At 39.9% G+C, this 18,251-nt stretch overlaps 1 protein-coding gene across 2 annotated transcripts in view; it reads left to right on the plus strand.

The window, feature by feature from the left end:
- Positions 1–18,251, plus strand: part of cacna1ha (calcium channel, voltage-dependent, T type, alpha 1H subunit a) — a 119,523-nt gene that overhangs the window by 91,430 nt on the left and 9,842 nt on the right. The window contains exons 19-32 of one of the 2 annotated variants that reach the window (XM_024271513.2): positions 847–1,212; positions 4,379–4,482; positions 4,730–4,853; positions 5,030–5,098; positions 6,547–6,731; positions 6,810–6,936; positions 7,144–7,269; positions 7,431–7,520; positions 10,537–10,750; positions 13,666–13,817; positions 13,933–14,042; positions 16,425–16,558; positions 16,809–16,879; positions 17,829–17,907. In XM_024271513.2, coding sequence (XP_024127281.1) covers positions 847–1,212; positions 4,379–4,482; positions 4,730–4,853; positions 5,030–5,098; positions 6,547–6,731; positions 6,810–6,936; positions 7,144–7,269; positions 7,431–7,520; positions 10,537–10,750; positions 13,666–13,817; positions 13,933–14,042; positions 16,425–16,558; positions 16,809–16,879; positions 17,829–17,907 — 1,951 coding nt within the window. The remainder of the gene's footprint in view (positions 1–846; positions 1,213–4,378; positions 4,483–4,729; positions 4,854–5,029; positions 5,099–6,546; positions 6,732–6,809; positions 6,937–7,143; positions 7,270–7,430; positions 7,521–10,536; positions 10,751–13,665; positions 13,818–13,932; positions 14,043–16,424; positions 16,559–16,808; positions 16,880–17,828; positions 17,908–18,251) is intronic. The other variant, XM_024271514.2, reaches the window with a different exon arrangement.

Here is an 18,251-nt window from a genome sequence, read left to right on the forward strand (position 1 = left end):
TTATTACTGTCATTTTATTTGTCAGAATAACTATTGTTTCTCTGATACATTTTTCTTAACACTTTTTTCTAATCCTAATTTTTCTAAAGATATTTTTTATTTATTGCAAGTTATTCAAATTATAAACTGACCAATCAGATGCCTCAGTAAAAGCATGTGGTGCCTGGTGGCCCCGCCTCCAATGTTTGATTGATGGCGTCCCCTGAGCCCGCCTTCAGTGGGAGGGGTGTGGATTTCAAACAAGTTGGAACAAGCTCACTCATAATTGGCGACAGTAGTTCCCCTAAAAACGTGATCCATACCGACTCGGACTAGTCGCTGTTGAGGGGTTGCAATACAGCAGTAGACGTATCAGGAAGTGACGGCAAAGGCTCTGGCCTGATTTCATGAGGTCTGGATGTAAGGCGTTTCCTATGGGTGACGTCAACGCCTTGATATGTCCAGTAAATTAATATACAGTCTATGATTGAAAATGAAACCAGGTTAAGCTATGACCAATCAGGGACTCAGATTTGGTAGTGATGAATGGATTAATTCACAGAAGTGCCAACTGTTTGAAAATTGATCACAGAGGAGAAATTAAAAATTGTGGTTTGGGTCCAGCTGGAATTATATGACACTGGAGTTGCCTATTCCTACTCCAAGATGTCCATTCTCCTAACTTCTGGATGTGAATTTAACAGGACCAATCCCAATTAATCATTAAAGATTGTAAAGAACATGACCAACTAGTGCATAAAAAGTCAAAAGTGTCATTGAAAACATCCTCAAAATACCTTCAGCAGCATACACACCTGCATTTGCATGCTAGCAGACAGTCCCTAAACCAGTCCCTGGTCTGTGCAGAGCTTCTCAAGTCCCGGCCGGCGCTCGCCTCTTCCACCCCGTGGCTCTAGCAGCACATGGGGAAGCCGGCGCTCCAGCTGGAACAGCTTGGGAAGAGCCCCCAGCCTCAAAAGGCGAGACACCAGCGGCGAGAGAGAGAGCCTACTGTCGGAGGAGGGCGCGGAGGAGGAAGACGGCCACGACAACCTGGGGAGGGCTGGCCCAAACCGCAGGCCGAAGTCTCTGGAGCAGCTGCAGGCGTCGACGCTTTGTCCTTCCATGATCGGGGAACACAGTGACTGCAATGGGATGACGCTGACATGCAGCCCGGATGAGAACGCTGACGCCAAAGATGACGTGTCTCTAGAGGACGACTTTGACGAAGATGTAAGTCGGTTGATCGTGACTTGTTCAGTCTAGCCATTGAACAGCTTGTTTTACACATGTGAAAGAGACAATTCTGTGTTTGTTTTGTGTTATTTCACCTTTGTTTTACTAAACTTTCATGTTCACTTTTTTTGATCGTCTTGGTAGTATTTCTCGTCTCAGTTGGTGCTTTGAGACTTGTGTGCATACAGTTTGAGTATTTGTTTTTGCATTTGATGTTTGAGTCTGTACAGTGTGTAGCAGTCCAGAGAGGGGTTGGTTTGGCTTCGTGAAACCTCTGCTCCTGCTGTTATTGGCTCCACATTTAGTTAGCAACGCCTCCTTTCCAGGCATACTCATTTGTGTGCAACCGATAGAACCAAACAAGCTTTTTGCACAACAAATTCTCCAACTTTTCATGGTTATGTTGCTTCTAAGAAGGTTTTTTGTCCTTGAGCGCTTCTAACCTGGCTCTCGTACAAACACTCACCAACCTGGATCACACACTAAAGAAGCTTCTTGTGAGAATCTCGACTTCAGGCGCTTTTTAATTACAATCCTGTAGAGCAGACGCTGTAGACCTAAGCTTTCTTCCCCTTTGTTTTATTACAGACTTTAATGACTTCCACACCACTCTCCTCCTGGCTGGCGGATGAGTTCAATTGAAACCCCACCTGTTATACTTCAATTATTTTTATCTGCTTATGCAGTGGGACTCATGTTTATGGCTCCCCATAGATTTCAATGGGCCTCAGTGACACTGCGTGAATCAGGCCTTGTTCTTTGAATGGGTTTTACTGTGTGTGTGGAGTGTTAAACCCTGCTTGTGGTTACCTTCTAAAATTTAAAGTTCAATCTATGTGTTTGTTTGAATACAGTTATTGTTGTTTAATCAGAGGAGAAATTCTTTTTTTCATTAGCCGTGTTACATTGCCACTACATGTAATTTGCACATTGTCCACGTATGTAACTTTGGTCTTTAATGATACATGCGTGATAAAAGTAATTCACGAGGGTTACTCCTGCTCGTCATTCGTCGATGTACGCAGATGTCCGTCAAGGGTTTCAACTGACAGATCTTTACGTGAATTCGGTTTTGAGCTGTTCAAAATTTTGTTCAGTTGAGAATTGCGCGGGCTGCACGGTGGCGCAGTGGTTAGCGCTCTTGCCTCACAGCGAGAAGGCCCCGGTTCGAATCCCGGCTGGGACCTTTCTGTGTGGAGTTTGCATGTTCTCCCCGTGCATGCGTGGGTTTTCACCGGGGACTCCGGCTTCCTCCCACCGTCCAAAAACATGCTTCCTAGGTTGATTGGTGACTCTAAATTGTCCCTAGGTGTGAATGTGAGAGTGGATGTGTGTGTGATTGAGGCCCTGCGACAGACTGGCGACCTGTCCAGGGTGTACCCCGCCTTCGCCCAACAGTAGCCGGGATAGGCTCCGGCACCCCCGCGACCCCGAAAGGGAAGAAGCGGTCAGGAAAATGAATGAATGAATGTGAATTGCGCAATTTATGTGTATTTTTACGTAGTTTGTACACAATTATTACACAAATCTTATGGAATTGTGCATGATATCAGTGAGATGGATATGTACATTTTGGCTTCTCACAACCGTTCCAAACGTCCATCTTACGGAACTTTCCTGCATGTACCACTGATGTATGACGTCTATATCTGGTGTACGTGTACATAGCACATTCAAATTATAGAATTGATGCACGAATCCCTATTGAATTGCATATAAACTGCACAATAATCACTCACGTTTTTTTAATTTGTGTATTGTGTGACGAGTACATAAATCAGCCGATCTTTCACCCCTCCAGCAGTCTGTGCTGTGGGGGTCTCCTGCTCCACTTCCCTGGCTCGTCCGGGTTGGGGTCGAGTCTTTCGCTGAGAATTCTTCTATGCTGTGTTAAAGGCGGTTCACAGAAGTGGACCAGGTGCGGATACGATTCTGGACACGCATCGGGCCCTTTTCGTGGATCTCCTCAGCTCCAGCTCCCCCTTGGGGTCCCCCGACTTGGTGGGGGTCTTGGTCTCCTCTTATGCCTAGCAGCTGGTATGGACTAGAGGAATCCGACTGTTTCAGTAAAACCAAGCATCATGAAGGGGTGCTGATGCAATGGGATTTCTGCCCAGGACTCTGAATATCAAAATTAAGAAATTCAATGGAGAGCGGATTTATGTGTTCTTTGCCTGGTTTATTTGCACTTCTTCTGTGGTTTTTACATAGTTTATTTGTGATACATCTGTGAAAAAGTTAACCTAGATTGCAAGAACCATTAATTTAGGTGTTGTTTGTATTAAGTTGAATGAATATTGTTTTTTCTTAATTACAGTATTCGTTCCAGTCATATTGAGCAGGTAATCTCCTTATGCGTCACATGTTTGTGGGCGGAGACAGTTGTGATTGAACTTCTCACCTGTTGATTTTGCAATATTAGAGAGGAGAGGGTGAGCTGGGTTGCTACATTTTTTGTTGACCACTTTTTTGCCAATTTTTGTGCTTTTTTTCCTTTTGCTTACAATAAGCCAAAGTCATTCAAAGTGGATTGAATGACCTTTTATGTAATTAATAAAAGGTTCAAAGCATAACCTAATTCAAGCGCGTCACACAGTAACCGGGCCCAGCGTCAGTCTCTCAGTGATTTTTGATTTTTTTGTTACAGTCAGTAGATAGACCGTAACTTTTCCACGTCTATGACCAGTTTTCATCTATGCATTATGCACATGTCGTTCGTAGCAGCAGTTTAACACGGCCTTTAATTGATGATTCTAAAATGTTTTTAGATTTAAATGTAAGAGTCTATGTGCTTGTGTAGCTCCTGAAACACAACCAGGTTGTGGTTGCAGGATGCACTTCCTGAACAGGTGTTGGGATAAGCTCCAGCAACCCTGTGACCTTGAAATGGATTCACTGAGTTTGGAAAATGGATTGATGTAAAATTTGTATTATTTTCTGAACTCTTAGACATAAAAAGTTGACATTCTTGTTGCTGGCTGTTTAGCAACAAATGAAGTCACAGAGAAAGATCCTAATTAGCAGAACTAAACTTTTTAATGTGAGATTTGTGGATTTTTTTTTGACATTTCTAATCATAAAATAAAAGCTCAGATGTGGCACATGTCTGATTTCTCTCATAGAAAGCTTCACTTTTATATCTTTGTGACCCCTCCCCCCGCAGAGTCCCTTCAGTCACTGGCTGCTGAGGAAGATCCAGAACTTGAAGCCTCGCTGGTGCAGAGAACACGAAGACTGCTCGCTCTACCTGTTTGCTCCCGAGAGCCGGTGAGATTCGTGGAAACTGTGTGTTTGCATTTACTTTAAGCTGAAAATACCCCGACAGTCATCTCAGCAGCCTGTTAATCGGAGAGGAAGCCTGAAGGTTGCATTTTAAAGGATCACAGCAGTTCATTTATGTGGTTTTGCTCCCAATAAAAAAGCAGCATTAACTTTTCTTTTTTATTTCTCCAAAATGTTTTGCTTCTGGGTTCAGTCCTTTGACAGATCTCTCTCTCTCCCTCTTTGTCTTTAGGTTTCGTTCATGTTGCCAAAGAGTGATTTCTCACAAACTGTTCGACCACGTGGTTCTGTTTTTCATTTTCCTCAATTGCATCACCATCGCCATGGAGAGGCCCGACATAAAGCCTCACAGCCTGGTGAGACATGATTCTTGTATCAGAGCACAAAGCAAAGATGGCGGCGAGGGTTTACAGGGAAAGAGGGTGGCAGTTCACCGCAAGAGACGCTTGACTTCCACAAAAAAATCGAAGAATACTGTGGGAAATGGAAAAGCGAATGCTTCAATGAGACTGATTTTATGCTCTTCTTGCAGGAGCGTCTGTTTCTGAGCGCATCCAACTATATTTTCACCGTGATCTTCCTCATAGAGATGGCCATAAAGGTAACTGTGTTCCACCTTAACCTTTTAACCCTGGAATACCGTCGATCTTAAGCTACGTTCACACCGCCCTCAGCAACATTCTTTTAAGCTACTACTCCCACTGAGAAGTCAGTGTAAATGCGGGTTTTGGGGTTCCACGTTCAAGACTCTTCGTTGCTTAGGTTTCACTTTTTGCTTCTACATACAGAATGTGTGTCAATTGAAAATGCGTTATAAGTTAAACCAGGTTGACCAATCAGATTTGGCGCCCCTTTCAACCTTTTACATACCATGGTATGTATCATATTGTGAGACATGTTTTACAATATGCATCTTATTGGGACATGTCTATCGCAATATGTATCTTATTGTAAGGCAGGTATCACGATATGCATCTTATTGTGAGACGTGTATCGCGATATGTATCTTATTGTGAGGTGTGTATCACAATATGTACCTTATTGAAAGACATGTATCGCGATGTGTATCTTATTGTGAGACTTGTATTGCGATATGTATCTTATTGTGAGACGTGTATCGCAATATGTATCTATTGTGAGGTGTGTATCGCGATATGTACCTTATTGTAAGATGTGTATCACGATATGTATCTTATTGTGAGACGTGTATCGCGATATGTACCTTATTGTAAGTCGTGTATCACGATTTGTGCCTTATTGTAAGATGTGTATCACGATATGTATCTTATTGTGAGACGTGTATCGTGATATGTATCTTATTGTGAGACGTGTATCGCGATATGTATCTTATTGTAAGACGTGTATCACGATATGTACCTTATTGTAAGTCGTGTATCGCGATGTGTATCTTATTGTGCAACGTGTATCGTGATATGTACCTTATTGTAAGTCGTGTATCACGATTTGTGCCTTATTGTAAGACGTGTATCACGATATGTATCTTATTGTGAGACGTGTATCGTGATATGTATCTTATTGTGAGACGTGTATCGCGATATGTATCTTATTGTAAGACGTGTATCACGATATGTACCTTATTGTAAGTCGTGTATCGCGATATGTATCTTATTGTGAGACGTGTATCGCGATATGTATCTTATTGTGCAACGTGTATCGCGATATGTACCTTATTGTAAGTCGTGTATCACGATTTGTATCTTATTGTGAGACGTGTATTGCGATATGTATCTTATTGTAAGACATGTATCGCAATATGTATCTAATTGTGCGACATGTATCGCGATATGTATCTTATTGTGAGACGTGTATTGCGATACCTATCGTATTGCCAATTCTTGCCAATACACACCCCTATCGCAGAATGTTCCATATCAGTGCAAGGCTACTTTTCTCCAGTTCAGAATTAGTTGGAATTACATTAATTGCCTAAACAGTTTAAAAGTTACAGTAATTAAAATAATTTAACAGTAAAGCTTAAGAATGGTTATCAAAGGTTGGATAATTCAGTGTTTTTCCTGGTTCCATCAGGTCGTAGCGCTCGGTTTTTGCTTTGGGAAGCAGTGCTACCTGCAGTGCTCCTGGAACATCCTGGATGGGTTGCTGGTGTTCGTGTCTCTGGTGGACGTTCTGGTCTCCATCGCTTACGCCGGTGAAAACAAGATCCTGGGAGTTCTCCGAGTCCTTCGTCTTCTACGCACGCTCCGCCCTCTGAGGTTCACGCCTGTTCCCGGTCTGACTGTGAATGCTAGTTACCCTTTTTCCACTGGGTTTCAACTTGCTTTGCTCTCCAGGGTGATCAGTCGAGCTCCAGGATTAAAGCTGGTTGTTGAGACACTCATCACTTCACTAAGACCCATCGGGAATATTGTCTTGATCTGCTGCACCTTCTTCATTGTCTTTGGCATCTTGGGGGTTCAGGTGAGCTCGTCAAATCTGTTTCACACAGTCGGCTCCAATAGAATTTTTCTCTCTTGAAATTCAAAATCTCTGCATTCCATTTTTGTAACTTTAAAATAAGTCAAACTTCATCTCAATGAGTATTTGTCTGAAAGTAGAAAAAAAGCAAAGGATCCTCTCCCTCTCTCCTGACAAAGCAAACATTTTCAATACTTCTTCCCTCCTCAGTTGTTTAAAGGAAAGTTCTACATCTGTGAAGGGTTCGACACCAGAAATGTCACCAATAAGTCCGACTGTCTGCAGGCCAACTATCGCTGGACAAACCGAAAGTACAACTTTGATAATCTGTTTAAGGTATGGACAAGTTGGTATAAAAGCAAGTGATACAGGAGCTGTTTTGCTGCTAACAAAGATTTTCAGTAATGAACTAAGTAAATTACTATTGCAAATCTTGCTAGCAATACTGTTATTGAACATCATTATATGGTATCAATTACGTTGTCATTTCTCTCCAGGCCCTAATGTCTTTATTTGTGCTGTCGTGTAAAGACGGCTGGGTAAACATCATGTATGATGGACTGGATGCAGTAGGTGTGGATCAGCAGGTAATTTAAACTGTATTTTATGTCATTTTCCAAAGAATGTAACCTTTTAAATCCCTTGTTGGCAGTTTTTTCATTAGTAAGATGATCACAAATATAACTAGAATTACCATTGTTTTTTTTTTTTTATTATTTTGCGATAAATTAAGTTTTACGGTGCTGTGCACAAGACTGAGACCGTTGGGGTTTACCCGAAACTGAAAGAGTTTTTTACAAGAAAACATTCAGTTAAAGTTGTATTCACTGGTTTCACTGTACACTAATGGATTCCAAATCAAAACAGAGTTTTTCTTGACTACTTTGAATCTTTTTTTGGTTGACTGATTATTAAGCGCTACTGTGCAGTACTGCAGTCTCAGTGGAATGGTGTTTGTGGAAGCCAGACTGAAAAGGTTATGTTTCTCTGGAAAAGATGTGAGCTCTTCAGGTACCACTTTAGATGGAAACGGGAGCTTGGATATTGGTCTGAAGTTCTTTAATTGTTATGGGTCCAAGCTAGGTTTTTTTAAGTGTTGGTTCTACAACGGCGTATTTGAACCATTTTGCTAATCCAGGGTCCCACAGTGTCGGTGACATTAAAAAGAAGCTGAGGGGGGAGGATGTCAAAGGAACTGGAAGAGGGTTTATTTTGAACATTCATGTTGCAATATCCTCCAGTGACAAAGGTTTAGGCTCTTGAACACAGAGAAAGAGGCCTGTTTCACGACCAAATTTTCAATTTTCAACACAAACTATTAGCAAAAACCTGAAGGAAATTTCAAAATAAATAGACAAAGATGATTATTTAGCAAATAGCTGCTCTTGAAAACACTAAAAGATGCCAGTTTCCTGAAATATTTTTGTTTCCATTCACTTTGAAAACAATTTATCATCAAATCTCTAAGGAAAATCCAAATAAATATAAAAAGGTGATGACATATAGCATGTAGCTGCTCTTGGGCAGACCGAAGAATCTAGTTTCCAGCACTATTTTTTGTTTTCTCTCCACTTTCAACACAAACTATCAACAAAAGCTTTTAGTAAATTCAGAACAAATATAAAAGGTGATGTAGCTGCTCTTGAACAGATGGAGGCCTGTTTCCCGCCCTTTTTTTCCCTCCATTTTTTACAAAATACAAACTATTATCAAAAGCTTAAAGGAAATATGAATAAAAATACCAAGGTGATGACAAATTTAAACACAGAAAAAGCACTGTTTCCCGCACTTTTTTGTTCCCCTCCCCCACTTTAAACTCAAACTAGCTACAAAAGATTAAAGGAAATGAAAAGAAATATTTAAGGATGATGACATATAGCATGTAGCTACTAGGGCTGGGAATCACTGGGTACCTCACGATACGATACGATATGCAATACATGGCTCACAATATCGATAATATCGCAATACTGCGATAATTGGTAAACATTCTCTCTAATAACTAACATTATATAGAAGAACATATATTTTGGGAAAATATATCCCCATTTATCTTTAACACAATCATGATAAACAAATTTTCTTATTTTGTGCAACAAATTATAGACAATTTTGTGAAACATTGCTGAAATCTTTAATACTATGTCTTTGACGAGCATTAACAACAACTGAATTGGAATTATCTGTCAAATTCAATGTTGACAATAGTAAACATGATCAGCAGTGGCACTACTTAGTGGTAAACAACAGAATAAAATTAAATAAGTCAAGTGGTGACCGCTATCTACCTCCAATAGAATGTCACACCAAAGGATGATGAATATAATGTTTTACAGCCTCTCTCAAAATTTACCTATTTTCTTTTGTACACTTTTTCCTCATTTGAAAAGGGCTGAGCATCCAAAATTGAAGGCTGATTTACTCAGACTGTCACTTGAGATTATTTTTCCAATCTTTATCATTTTTCCATTTGGTCAGTCAGCAGTCAATTGGTAAAAACCTTAAAACACACATAATAATGGCAATAAATATAATTTTAAGTACTTCAATTAATTGGCAACCTCCCTAATTTTACAGTGAATTCATGTACTTTATTTTCAATACATTTTTATTTAAGTTCAAACATCAAATCCTGCATTTTTTATTTAAGAGTTACTTTAAAATTAACATTAGCAAAAAGTAATTACATTGTTTGAAAACTTCACATTAGAAATGTACCAAAGTTACACCGTACAGCAGCAGGTTAAACATCGAAGTGCATGAAAAGGAAATTCCGACGGTACCTGAAGTGTACACAAACAACTGCGGACCACGCGCCCAGTTCCCACAGAGCACCGGAAGTACGCGATGGCGGTAATTCTAGTGCTCACACAAAGTCACTTCTTACCGGCTGCTTCTTCTACAAATGAATAATAAATGCTGACAGGTAGACATGCTTCACACCGCTACCGAGTCTGTTGTATCTGACCGGTGCTTCTCCCGAATGAGCGCGTGCATCGCTATCAAATGTCCGATGCAGCGCGCTCATCTACTCAACAGTTCCGCCGTGCAACTCAAACGCTCAGCGCAACAGCCTCTTCAAATGAAAATATAATATCGATACTTGGTGAGAACCCATCAAGAATCGATCGTAGAACTAAATATCGTGATATATTGCAATATCGATATTTTGGCACACCCCTAGTGGCTACACTTGAACACTAATAGATGCTAGTTTCCCGCACTTTTTTGTTCCCCTTCACTGAAGATGATGACTTTTAGCCTGTAGCTCTTGAACTCACCAAAGAGTCTAGTTTCCTGCACTTTTTGTTCCCCTCCCCCACTTTAAACACAAACTAACTACAAAACTTTAAAGTAAATTAAAAAAAATGTGATGTCGAAAACAAAAAAATGCCAGTTTCCTGTACTTTTTTTTGTTTCCGTCTTCTGTGAACAATCTAAAAAGAAATTCTGAATACATATGGTGACATATAGGATGTATCTGCTCTTGAACACAGAAAAATCCCAGTTTCGTGGACTTTTTAAAATTTTCCCTCCACTTTCAACACGAACGACCAACACAAGCAACAGAAAATTAAACTCTTTTGTTGTGTTTTTTCTCAGCCTGTGAGGAACCACAACCCCTGGATGCTAATCTACTTCATCTCCTTCCTGCTCATCGTCAGCTTCTTCGTCCTCAACATGTTCGTGGGTGTGGTGGTGGAGAACTTTCACAAGTGCCGGCAGGACCAGGAGGAGGAGGAGGCCCGCCTGCGGGAGGACAAGAGGCAGAAAATGATAGATAAAAAGCGCAGGAGTAAGGAGAATAGAGGGGCTGGTCGGTAGTCTATTTTTCTGAGCACTGCCTGCTTTCAGAGCTTGAACAAAAGATAAAGAGAATGATTAAAAAAAGAAAAAAAAAGATTATAACAGGCCTCAATGTACGCTCCGGAACAGAGGGGGAGTTTAATAGACTGGCTTGCTCACACAAACAGTGATTGATCACTGACAGAGGGCGTGGGCTTTGCCAATCTGATGCATGTCACTGCATGACTGCAGCCCCATCCCAACCCTCTCCTGAACGTGCATGGAAGAGCACAACGATGGAAAAAAACTACTGTACACTTCCTCCAGCAGCTGAGCCTTCCCTGCTGCTGCCAAAATGAGGAAAACTGGACCAATTTGCCTGAAACTCATCCATTCAAAATGTGATGAGTTTTGTTGAAGAGTCCACTTTATTCATTTTCTTTCGGTTAATTTGAGATATTTTTGCATGCAAAATAAAAAGTGGACACTTCTGCATTTTTCCCCTATATTTTTTGCTTGATTTTTTTTATTTTTTTATATCTGTGAAACGCCAGTTCCCTCACCTCTCTCCAAATGCATGTGCAAGACCCCCGAGGTGCCCCTGGACCCAAACACGCTTTGACGGGCAGACTCAGAAACATAGCAGACTTTTCAGCTGCTATACCTGTGAATGCTTCGGGTGGCACAGCTGTTGACGTGTAGGGATGCTCAGAGCGGTTCAGACATTCCTAGAAAAAAGGCTGTGGGAGAGTTTAGTCTTCTTCTGTTTGACCACGACTCCATGAAACATGGGAGCTCTTCTTAAAATAACAAAAATTATATATTTTAATTAAATATTGATAAAACCTTTAAGGGGCCATATTATGATTGGAACACTAAGATGAACAGTATAGTGCACTTAAAACCTAAAAAAGTAGAATTTTCGTGGTATGGCCCCTTTAACATGAACTATTTGTTGAAAAAATGTATTGCCTAAAAACAAAGACAGGCAGCTCTACCCTAAATTTCCTTTATCTTATTTTGGAAGAAACTATCAATATGGCAAATTTCTTAGAAGTTTTATTAAATTAAAAAGTAAAATTATATTTTTAAGTCAGTTTGTTGGTTAGTTTTGGCATTTTTTAATATATGAATTACACAACAATATAGATTTATAGGAATTTTACTTTAATATAAATCTGTTTGCAGCATCTTCACCTCAAAGTCTGTTTTTTTAGCTATTTAAATAAATGTCTAAATCAAGCCAACTACATGTAGTTTCCGTTTAGGTTTAACTTTAAAATTGAAATATTTACTAGATGAGTTCAAATGTTTTGCCAAAAAAATAACTTAATTTAGTCTGACTGAACCTGTTCATAATTAACCTGAAACAAAAAGAAAAAAAACAGTTGGAAAAACAGAAGACATGACTATGAAAAAGTGTTTTTAAAAACGCTGAGGGGGGACTGGCTGATTGAAGCCTGTTGTGACAGAGGCTGATCGGAAACCAAAACTGTGAAACAGAATTTAACAGAATTTGATTTCAAACAATTGACTGTAGAAGAGAACTGGACCGAGTGTGTGTGACATCATCCATAAAAATGTCTTCCTTTCGGCTTCCACCATAGACAGTACACAGAGAGAACTGGACTAATCAACCCCCCCCCCGCCCTCACGTTCCAAACAGACGACTGAATTGACTTCATTTCGTTGGAACCCAACATAAGGCATTTTCTCTTGGTGTCCTCACGACCTTGTTTTGTCGATTTGGGTTTATGTCAATGGCTAAATAAAGTCTATTTGGTCACAATTTTTTCCCTAACACAGATGTTGCCATTTTTGAGCCAGAAAGCAGTGATTTGTCTAAATTGGTATAAGTCTTGGTGTCTATGGCAACCATCCATCCATCCATCCATCTTCCTGACCGCTTTGTCCCTTTCGTACCACTTGAACACAGTCTAAACGAGATTCCGACAAATTTGACTGAGCAATAACTGTTTATTTTAAGTCTACCTCTTGGACCCAGCCTGCGTTTTCTGCTTGGACTGTGAGGGGGAGGGGTCACTCTATCCACTTCTCAAATACAGTCAATGTTTATTAAAAGTAATTTTATCAAATTGCATCAAATCTGACAGTTTCCCACTTTAAGTTCCCACTTTCAAGCCTAAACTCTCAGCTCATGCTCCTATCTATACCTGATCAAGACACCCTCCTTACTTTATCAACAAATTTTACTGAATAGTACATTACTACTTTTATATTTATGATATCATGATCTACATTTAGCAAATCAGTTAATTTATTCCCCTGTAATTTACATTCTTGTTTTTATTTGTGTTTATATATTATATAAACACAAATTATAAAATATTTTTTTACATAATATTTGGATGTAAGAAATACAAAATGTTGTTCTTACGAATGTACTCGAGCGGTTGTTTTATTTTCACATCATAAATTAGAGAGGTGGACCACCATTCTCATGTAGTATCTGGTTAAAAACAACATTTTCAGTAGAAGAATCACAAGAACAACATGAGATGCAGCTGCTGGTGAGCCCAGTCTCTCAGTCCAGCTCTCTGGCGTGTTCCGTTTCAGACATGTGACATGTCAGCTTGACTAGTCTCTCGGGGGAAGTAAAAAAGACTGTGATTTAAAAAAAAAAGAAAAAACAGGAAAAAAAAAAGAAGAATGTGTCATCAATTAGTCTGCTGTTCTTAGCAGTGTTAACAGAAAGCAGCGTGCACAGGAGTGAGGAGCAGGAGCAAGGCACATCACTGAGCTTTAAATGAGCAAAAACTGAAATGAATCGAATGCAATCGGAGGCTTTATTTGTCTGAATAGCGACAACAGTGATTTGCTTCTCCCCACCTCTCCATCCTGGTGCACACTACTTCACATAAAAGAGTCAGAACATTGTTCACATGCACCTTTTTCTTCTGCTTTTTGCTCGTTTCTGCTCTCCAGAGGCCATGCAGAGGCCGTACTATGCAGACTACTCTCCTGTGCGCCTGTACATACACAGGCTGTGCACCAACCACTACCTAGACCTCTTCATCACCTTGATCGTTGGCATCAATGTCCTAACAATGAGTGTTGAGCACTACAATCAGCAACAGGTGATGTCTTTACTTCCTATTTAGTCATTATTTATCCTTTATTGTTAGACGTTTTGTACAAAATGGGTCTCTGGTAGAAATATGTTTTATACTGACTGCATTTCTGTGTGTGCAGTATTTGAAGGAGGCCCTGAAGAACTGCAACTACGTGTTTACCTTCATCTTTGTCGTTGAGGCCCTGCTTAAGCTTGTGGCGTTTGGGATCCATCGCTTCTTTAAAGACAAGTAAACAAATCAGAGCTGCCATATGTTAAACACTGGAGTCTTCCTCTGGTCCTGCAAGAATGCACCTGAGCAACACATCTCACTCCTGAGTCGTTTGGTTAAGGACCCCTCCGCGTCACTTTTTGACATTTTGGGTGTCCCCAAATCGTTGTTGTTCGAAGTAATGGCTGTTCTCATTAAATCCCAGTTCCCCAACCTCTGGGCTACAAATCAGAACTGGTCCAGTACCCATTACACCCAAAAGGTCTAAAAGTGACACGTCCAAAAGTGACACGTCAATATGTGACTAATTGGTTATGAGAAGGTGCTGACTTGAGCTGCAAGGTTTAAGGGCAGTTCTGGCTAAGGCTACAGCCTCAGCCAGAACTTCCCTTAACCCTTGTGCTATGCTAGGTATGTTAATGTTGGAAATGGGGTCATCTGGACCCCACAAGACAGTGTGTTAAACTTTTTTTTCAAAGATTTTTGATTGTCACTGGTGTCCGTGACAGATATGAAATCCTGCCCACCGTCATCCACATTTGTCATGGGATGGATAACAGGTCAATGTAAGGTTTGGGTCATCTTGACCCCATAAGATAGCACAAGGAGGGTTAAGGGTGGATACGGTGTGTCTGTGTGAATATGGGTAACCTGTACGGGCCATACATTCACACTCCCAAATCGTCATGTGTTGACGTATGGTTCGGGTGTATGGTTGACGTATTTCCACGTCACTTTTTTACCCCAACTCGTCGTTATTTGACACGCTGGCTGTTTCCATTAAATCACAGGTCCCCAACCCCTCTGTAACGAACGTGTAAGTGGTATCAAGTTAGGGGACTGCTATCGATCCGGATCGCGTCCCGGTACTGGTTCATGGACCCCTGATTAGCGTCTGTGGCCCGGTACCAAGCGCCCCTCGGACTGGTACCGGTTGGGGACCCCTGATTTAGTGGGAACAGCCAGCACATCTAGTTGGGGACACTCAAAACATCAAAAAGTAACGAGAAGGGGGCTCAAACCATATGTCCAAATATGACAAGTTGAGGTGGGCCACACGAAAAATCAAGGTTGTAGGCCACTCTGTAAAACCTATGGGCATGCTGCGGGTGACAGGTCACAGAGAACACTTATAGGGGAGTAACGGTGAAGTAGGTAAAACGCAGGTCCAGATTTTACATTTTTCAACCCCCAAATTCTACACACTGCTCAAGGAACCCATAAAGCTGTTCAAGTGATAAGTGCACACTTCTTGCGTTTGACAGTTAGAAACCAGAGTATTATCAGAGTGTAGTTTGTGTGGGCATACAATGGGCGTCCTACGGGCACTGAAGTAATACCTGGACATCCTGTGCCTGCATTTGTGTGCGGTCAGTAGGAAGTCACTACGCACACCTTACTAACAACTAGAGTGTGTCATGAGGACACCTTACAACCGCATCACCCATATGTCATAATTAAAAGATATTCTCACCACTAGCACCACAATCGTACATTCCATTTTTACGATGTGTCTTAAGGTGGCCGTAAAAGCCTGAAGTGAATTACAGGACAGACTTGTTCTGCCCTTAATATGTCTTGGACCCTCTACGGGCCTGCACAACCCAAAAAACCTGCAGCATCCGTACGGGTCAACTGTGAAGTTTAGAATATCCGTGTAACACTAAAATTAGTAAAAGAAGTTGAGCAGAGCCAAAAAAGTCATAGCTAGCTCAATGGTTGGCTAGTTAGCAGCGCTACAACAAATGCTAAAAGTTTGACTAATGCTAATTTAGCAAATTAAAGTTACCACTACATTAAGAATAACACTATTGACTACAAATAAATATATTTAACTCTTTAATACTTGAAATATTGCCAGTAACAGGGAATAGTACACTCTTTGAATTACCATAACTCATCTTGTGATTACAAAATTAACATATGGCCAACAGTGCTGTTCAAATTCTATTAGAATTAGGTTAACTGTGTAACCTGTTAAAAAGCGTATTTAAATAACAACACTATGTTAGAGTGTTAAAGGTGAAATAGTCTAAAACATAATTTAAAAGATTAGTATAAGAGAAAGGGCTTAATGTCAAAAAGTTTGAATGATGTAATTAATAAAATGCAGAATTTTTACAAGCATGCAAACAGTTCACTGGTTTAAAACCATAAAAATAAACAAAACCAAAACTCGTCTGCTGAAGACATAGAAGTGTTCGTATCAGGATGTTCAAAATGGCTGAAAGCAAAAACAACTCTAAGAACCAGAAAACTGCAAAGTTGTGAATGTTTTTTCATGTGTTTACTGCTTTTTCCATCCTGCATTTAGATGAATAATTTCAAAAAGAGTTAGCCAACAGACTGTAGATGTTTTGGGGATGTTTGCTGTAAAATAACGCTGTGTGTTTGTTTTAGGTGGAATCAGCTGGATGTAACAATAGTGGCACTGTCCATCCTGGGCATCGTCCTGGAGGAGCTAAACATGAAGGGGGCGCTGCCCATGAATCCCACCATCCTCAGAATTATGAGAGTCCTCAGAATAGCACGAGGTAGATGCACACGTGCACGTAAAAAAAAAACAGTTTTATTTTTCATTACAACATAATTAATATATTTTTACCAAAAAAATAAAATAACTTGCTTTTTTGTTTAACTCTGTTTTGTTATTCTGTTTTATTTAGCTTTGTGCCAAGGCTTCAAAAAAAAAATAAACAGCTGATTAATCACTGCTACTTTATAATGCAAAATAGAATTATGCAAATAAGCCATATGCTATAAAGTTTCCTGTTTCTTTTGCAGTGTTGAAGCTTCTAAAGATGGCAAAAGGAATGAGAGCTCTGCTTGATACGGTGATGCAGGCGTTGCCTCAGGTAATCCAGCCAATCATGTTTGATTCCATGCCTGTAGAGATCATAAATGTTTGAATTCTGTTTACTATAGATGTGTTTACAACAGGCTAAAGTCCTTTAACATCATTAAAAAGAACTTAGAAAAGAATGAGCTAATTCCTAACTCTGCTAAGCTAATTGTTAATGCAAACCTAGCTAAAAATTGATTTTTTTTAATCTAGAGCAATTCTGAGCACTGCAAAGTTGGCCACAGTTACCTACGAAGGCTAAATTAGCTTAAGAAAAAAAGAAAAGAGTAAAATAAAGGTGAAATAAAATCATGTATAAGTGACCCTAAAGCCTCAAACGTTCTTGTAGCGAGGCATAAGCAGTGATGAAAAGGTCAAAGGTGAATGCTACTAAATAAATCACACTGCACTTGTGTCTTTGTGCCATAAATGGGAATTATCCGTCTTTATGTTTATGCAACAGCTAAATCACTCAAACTTAGTTTAACGGAATCAAAAAACTGTCTATTGGAGAGGATAATATTTAAAATAATTATCTAAAGAAAATGTCTATTAATTAAAAAAATAATCAGACATTTTCTGTTCTCTTGTGGATCTTAAGGGTTTTACTAAAGAGCAGTGGTCAGAATCATTACTTCTATTGTTTGACCAATGGGACTTAGCAAACAGAGAGAAAAAAAAGACTTTCTAAACATCACACTCCCTGACTACTTGCTGTGTCTTTAGACATAAAACAAAAAATAATAATAAAGATGTGGATATTAGTACAGTGTTTTCTGCACTATAAGGTTCCCTTAAAAGCCTTGATTAATTCAAAAGCGACATTGGACCTTGTAATCCGGAGCACCTTATATATGCATTAATTCTGTTTATTGATGTTAAAGTGATTTTGAGAGATACACAGTGCTCTGACAAAATGTCTGTATAGGATGGAACTTAACATGTGCTCTTCTTGTTTCCAGGTGGGAAATCTTGGCCTCCTCTTCATGCTGCTCTTCTTCATCTATGCTGCTCTGGGAGTGGAGCTCTTTGGCAAACTGAGTCAGTAGCAATTCTGTGTCTCCACTTTCACTGCGGTTTTCTTGTTTGCTTTGAGCAGGAAGGAGTTTTTCAGCCACTCGTTAGTGCTGCAGTCACGACTCACAGTCAGATTCTCTGCCGCTAAACCTTGATAGAACGTTCCTCCCCATGTTTTCATTCGTCTTCCTCCAAAGCCTTTTATTTTGAAAACCTGTTGTGTTCTGTCAAAAATCTTTAAATGTTTATATTGTGTTTTGTGTCTTTATGTTTTTAATGTATGATTCCACATTCAGGCCACTGTATAAAAATTAATTGTAATATAGGCAAGGCAAGGCAAGGCAAGTTTATTTGTATAGCACATTTCA

Source organism: Oryzias melastigma, linkage group LG8, assembly GCF_002922805.2.
Source record: "Oryzias melastigma strain HK-1 linkage group LG8, ASM292280v2, whole genome shotgun sequence".
Taxonomy (NCBI): Eukaryota; Metazoa; Chordata; class Actinopteri; order Beloniformes; family Adrianichthyidae; genus Oryzias; species Oryzias melastigma.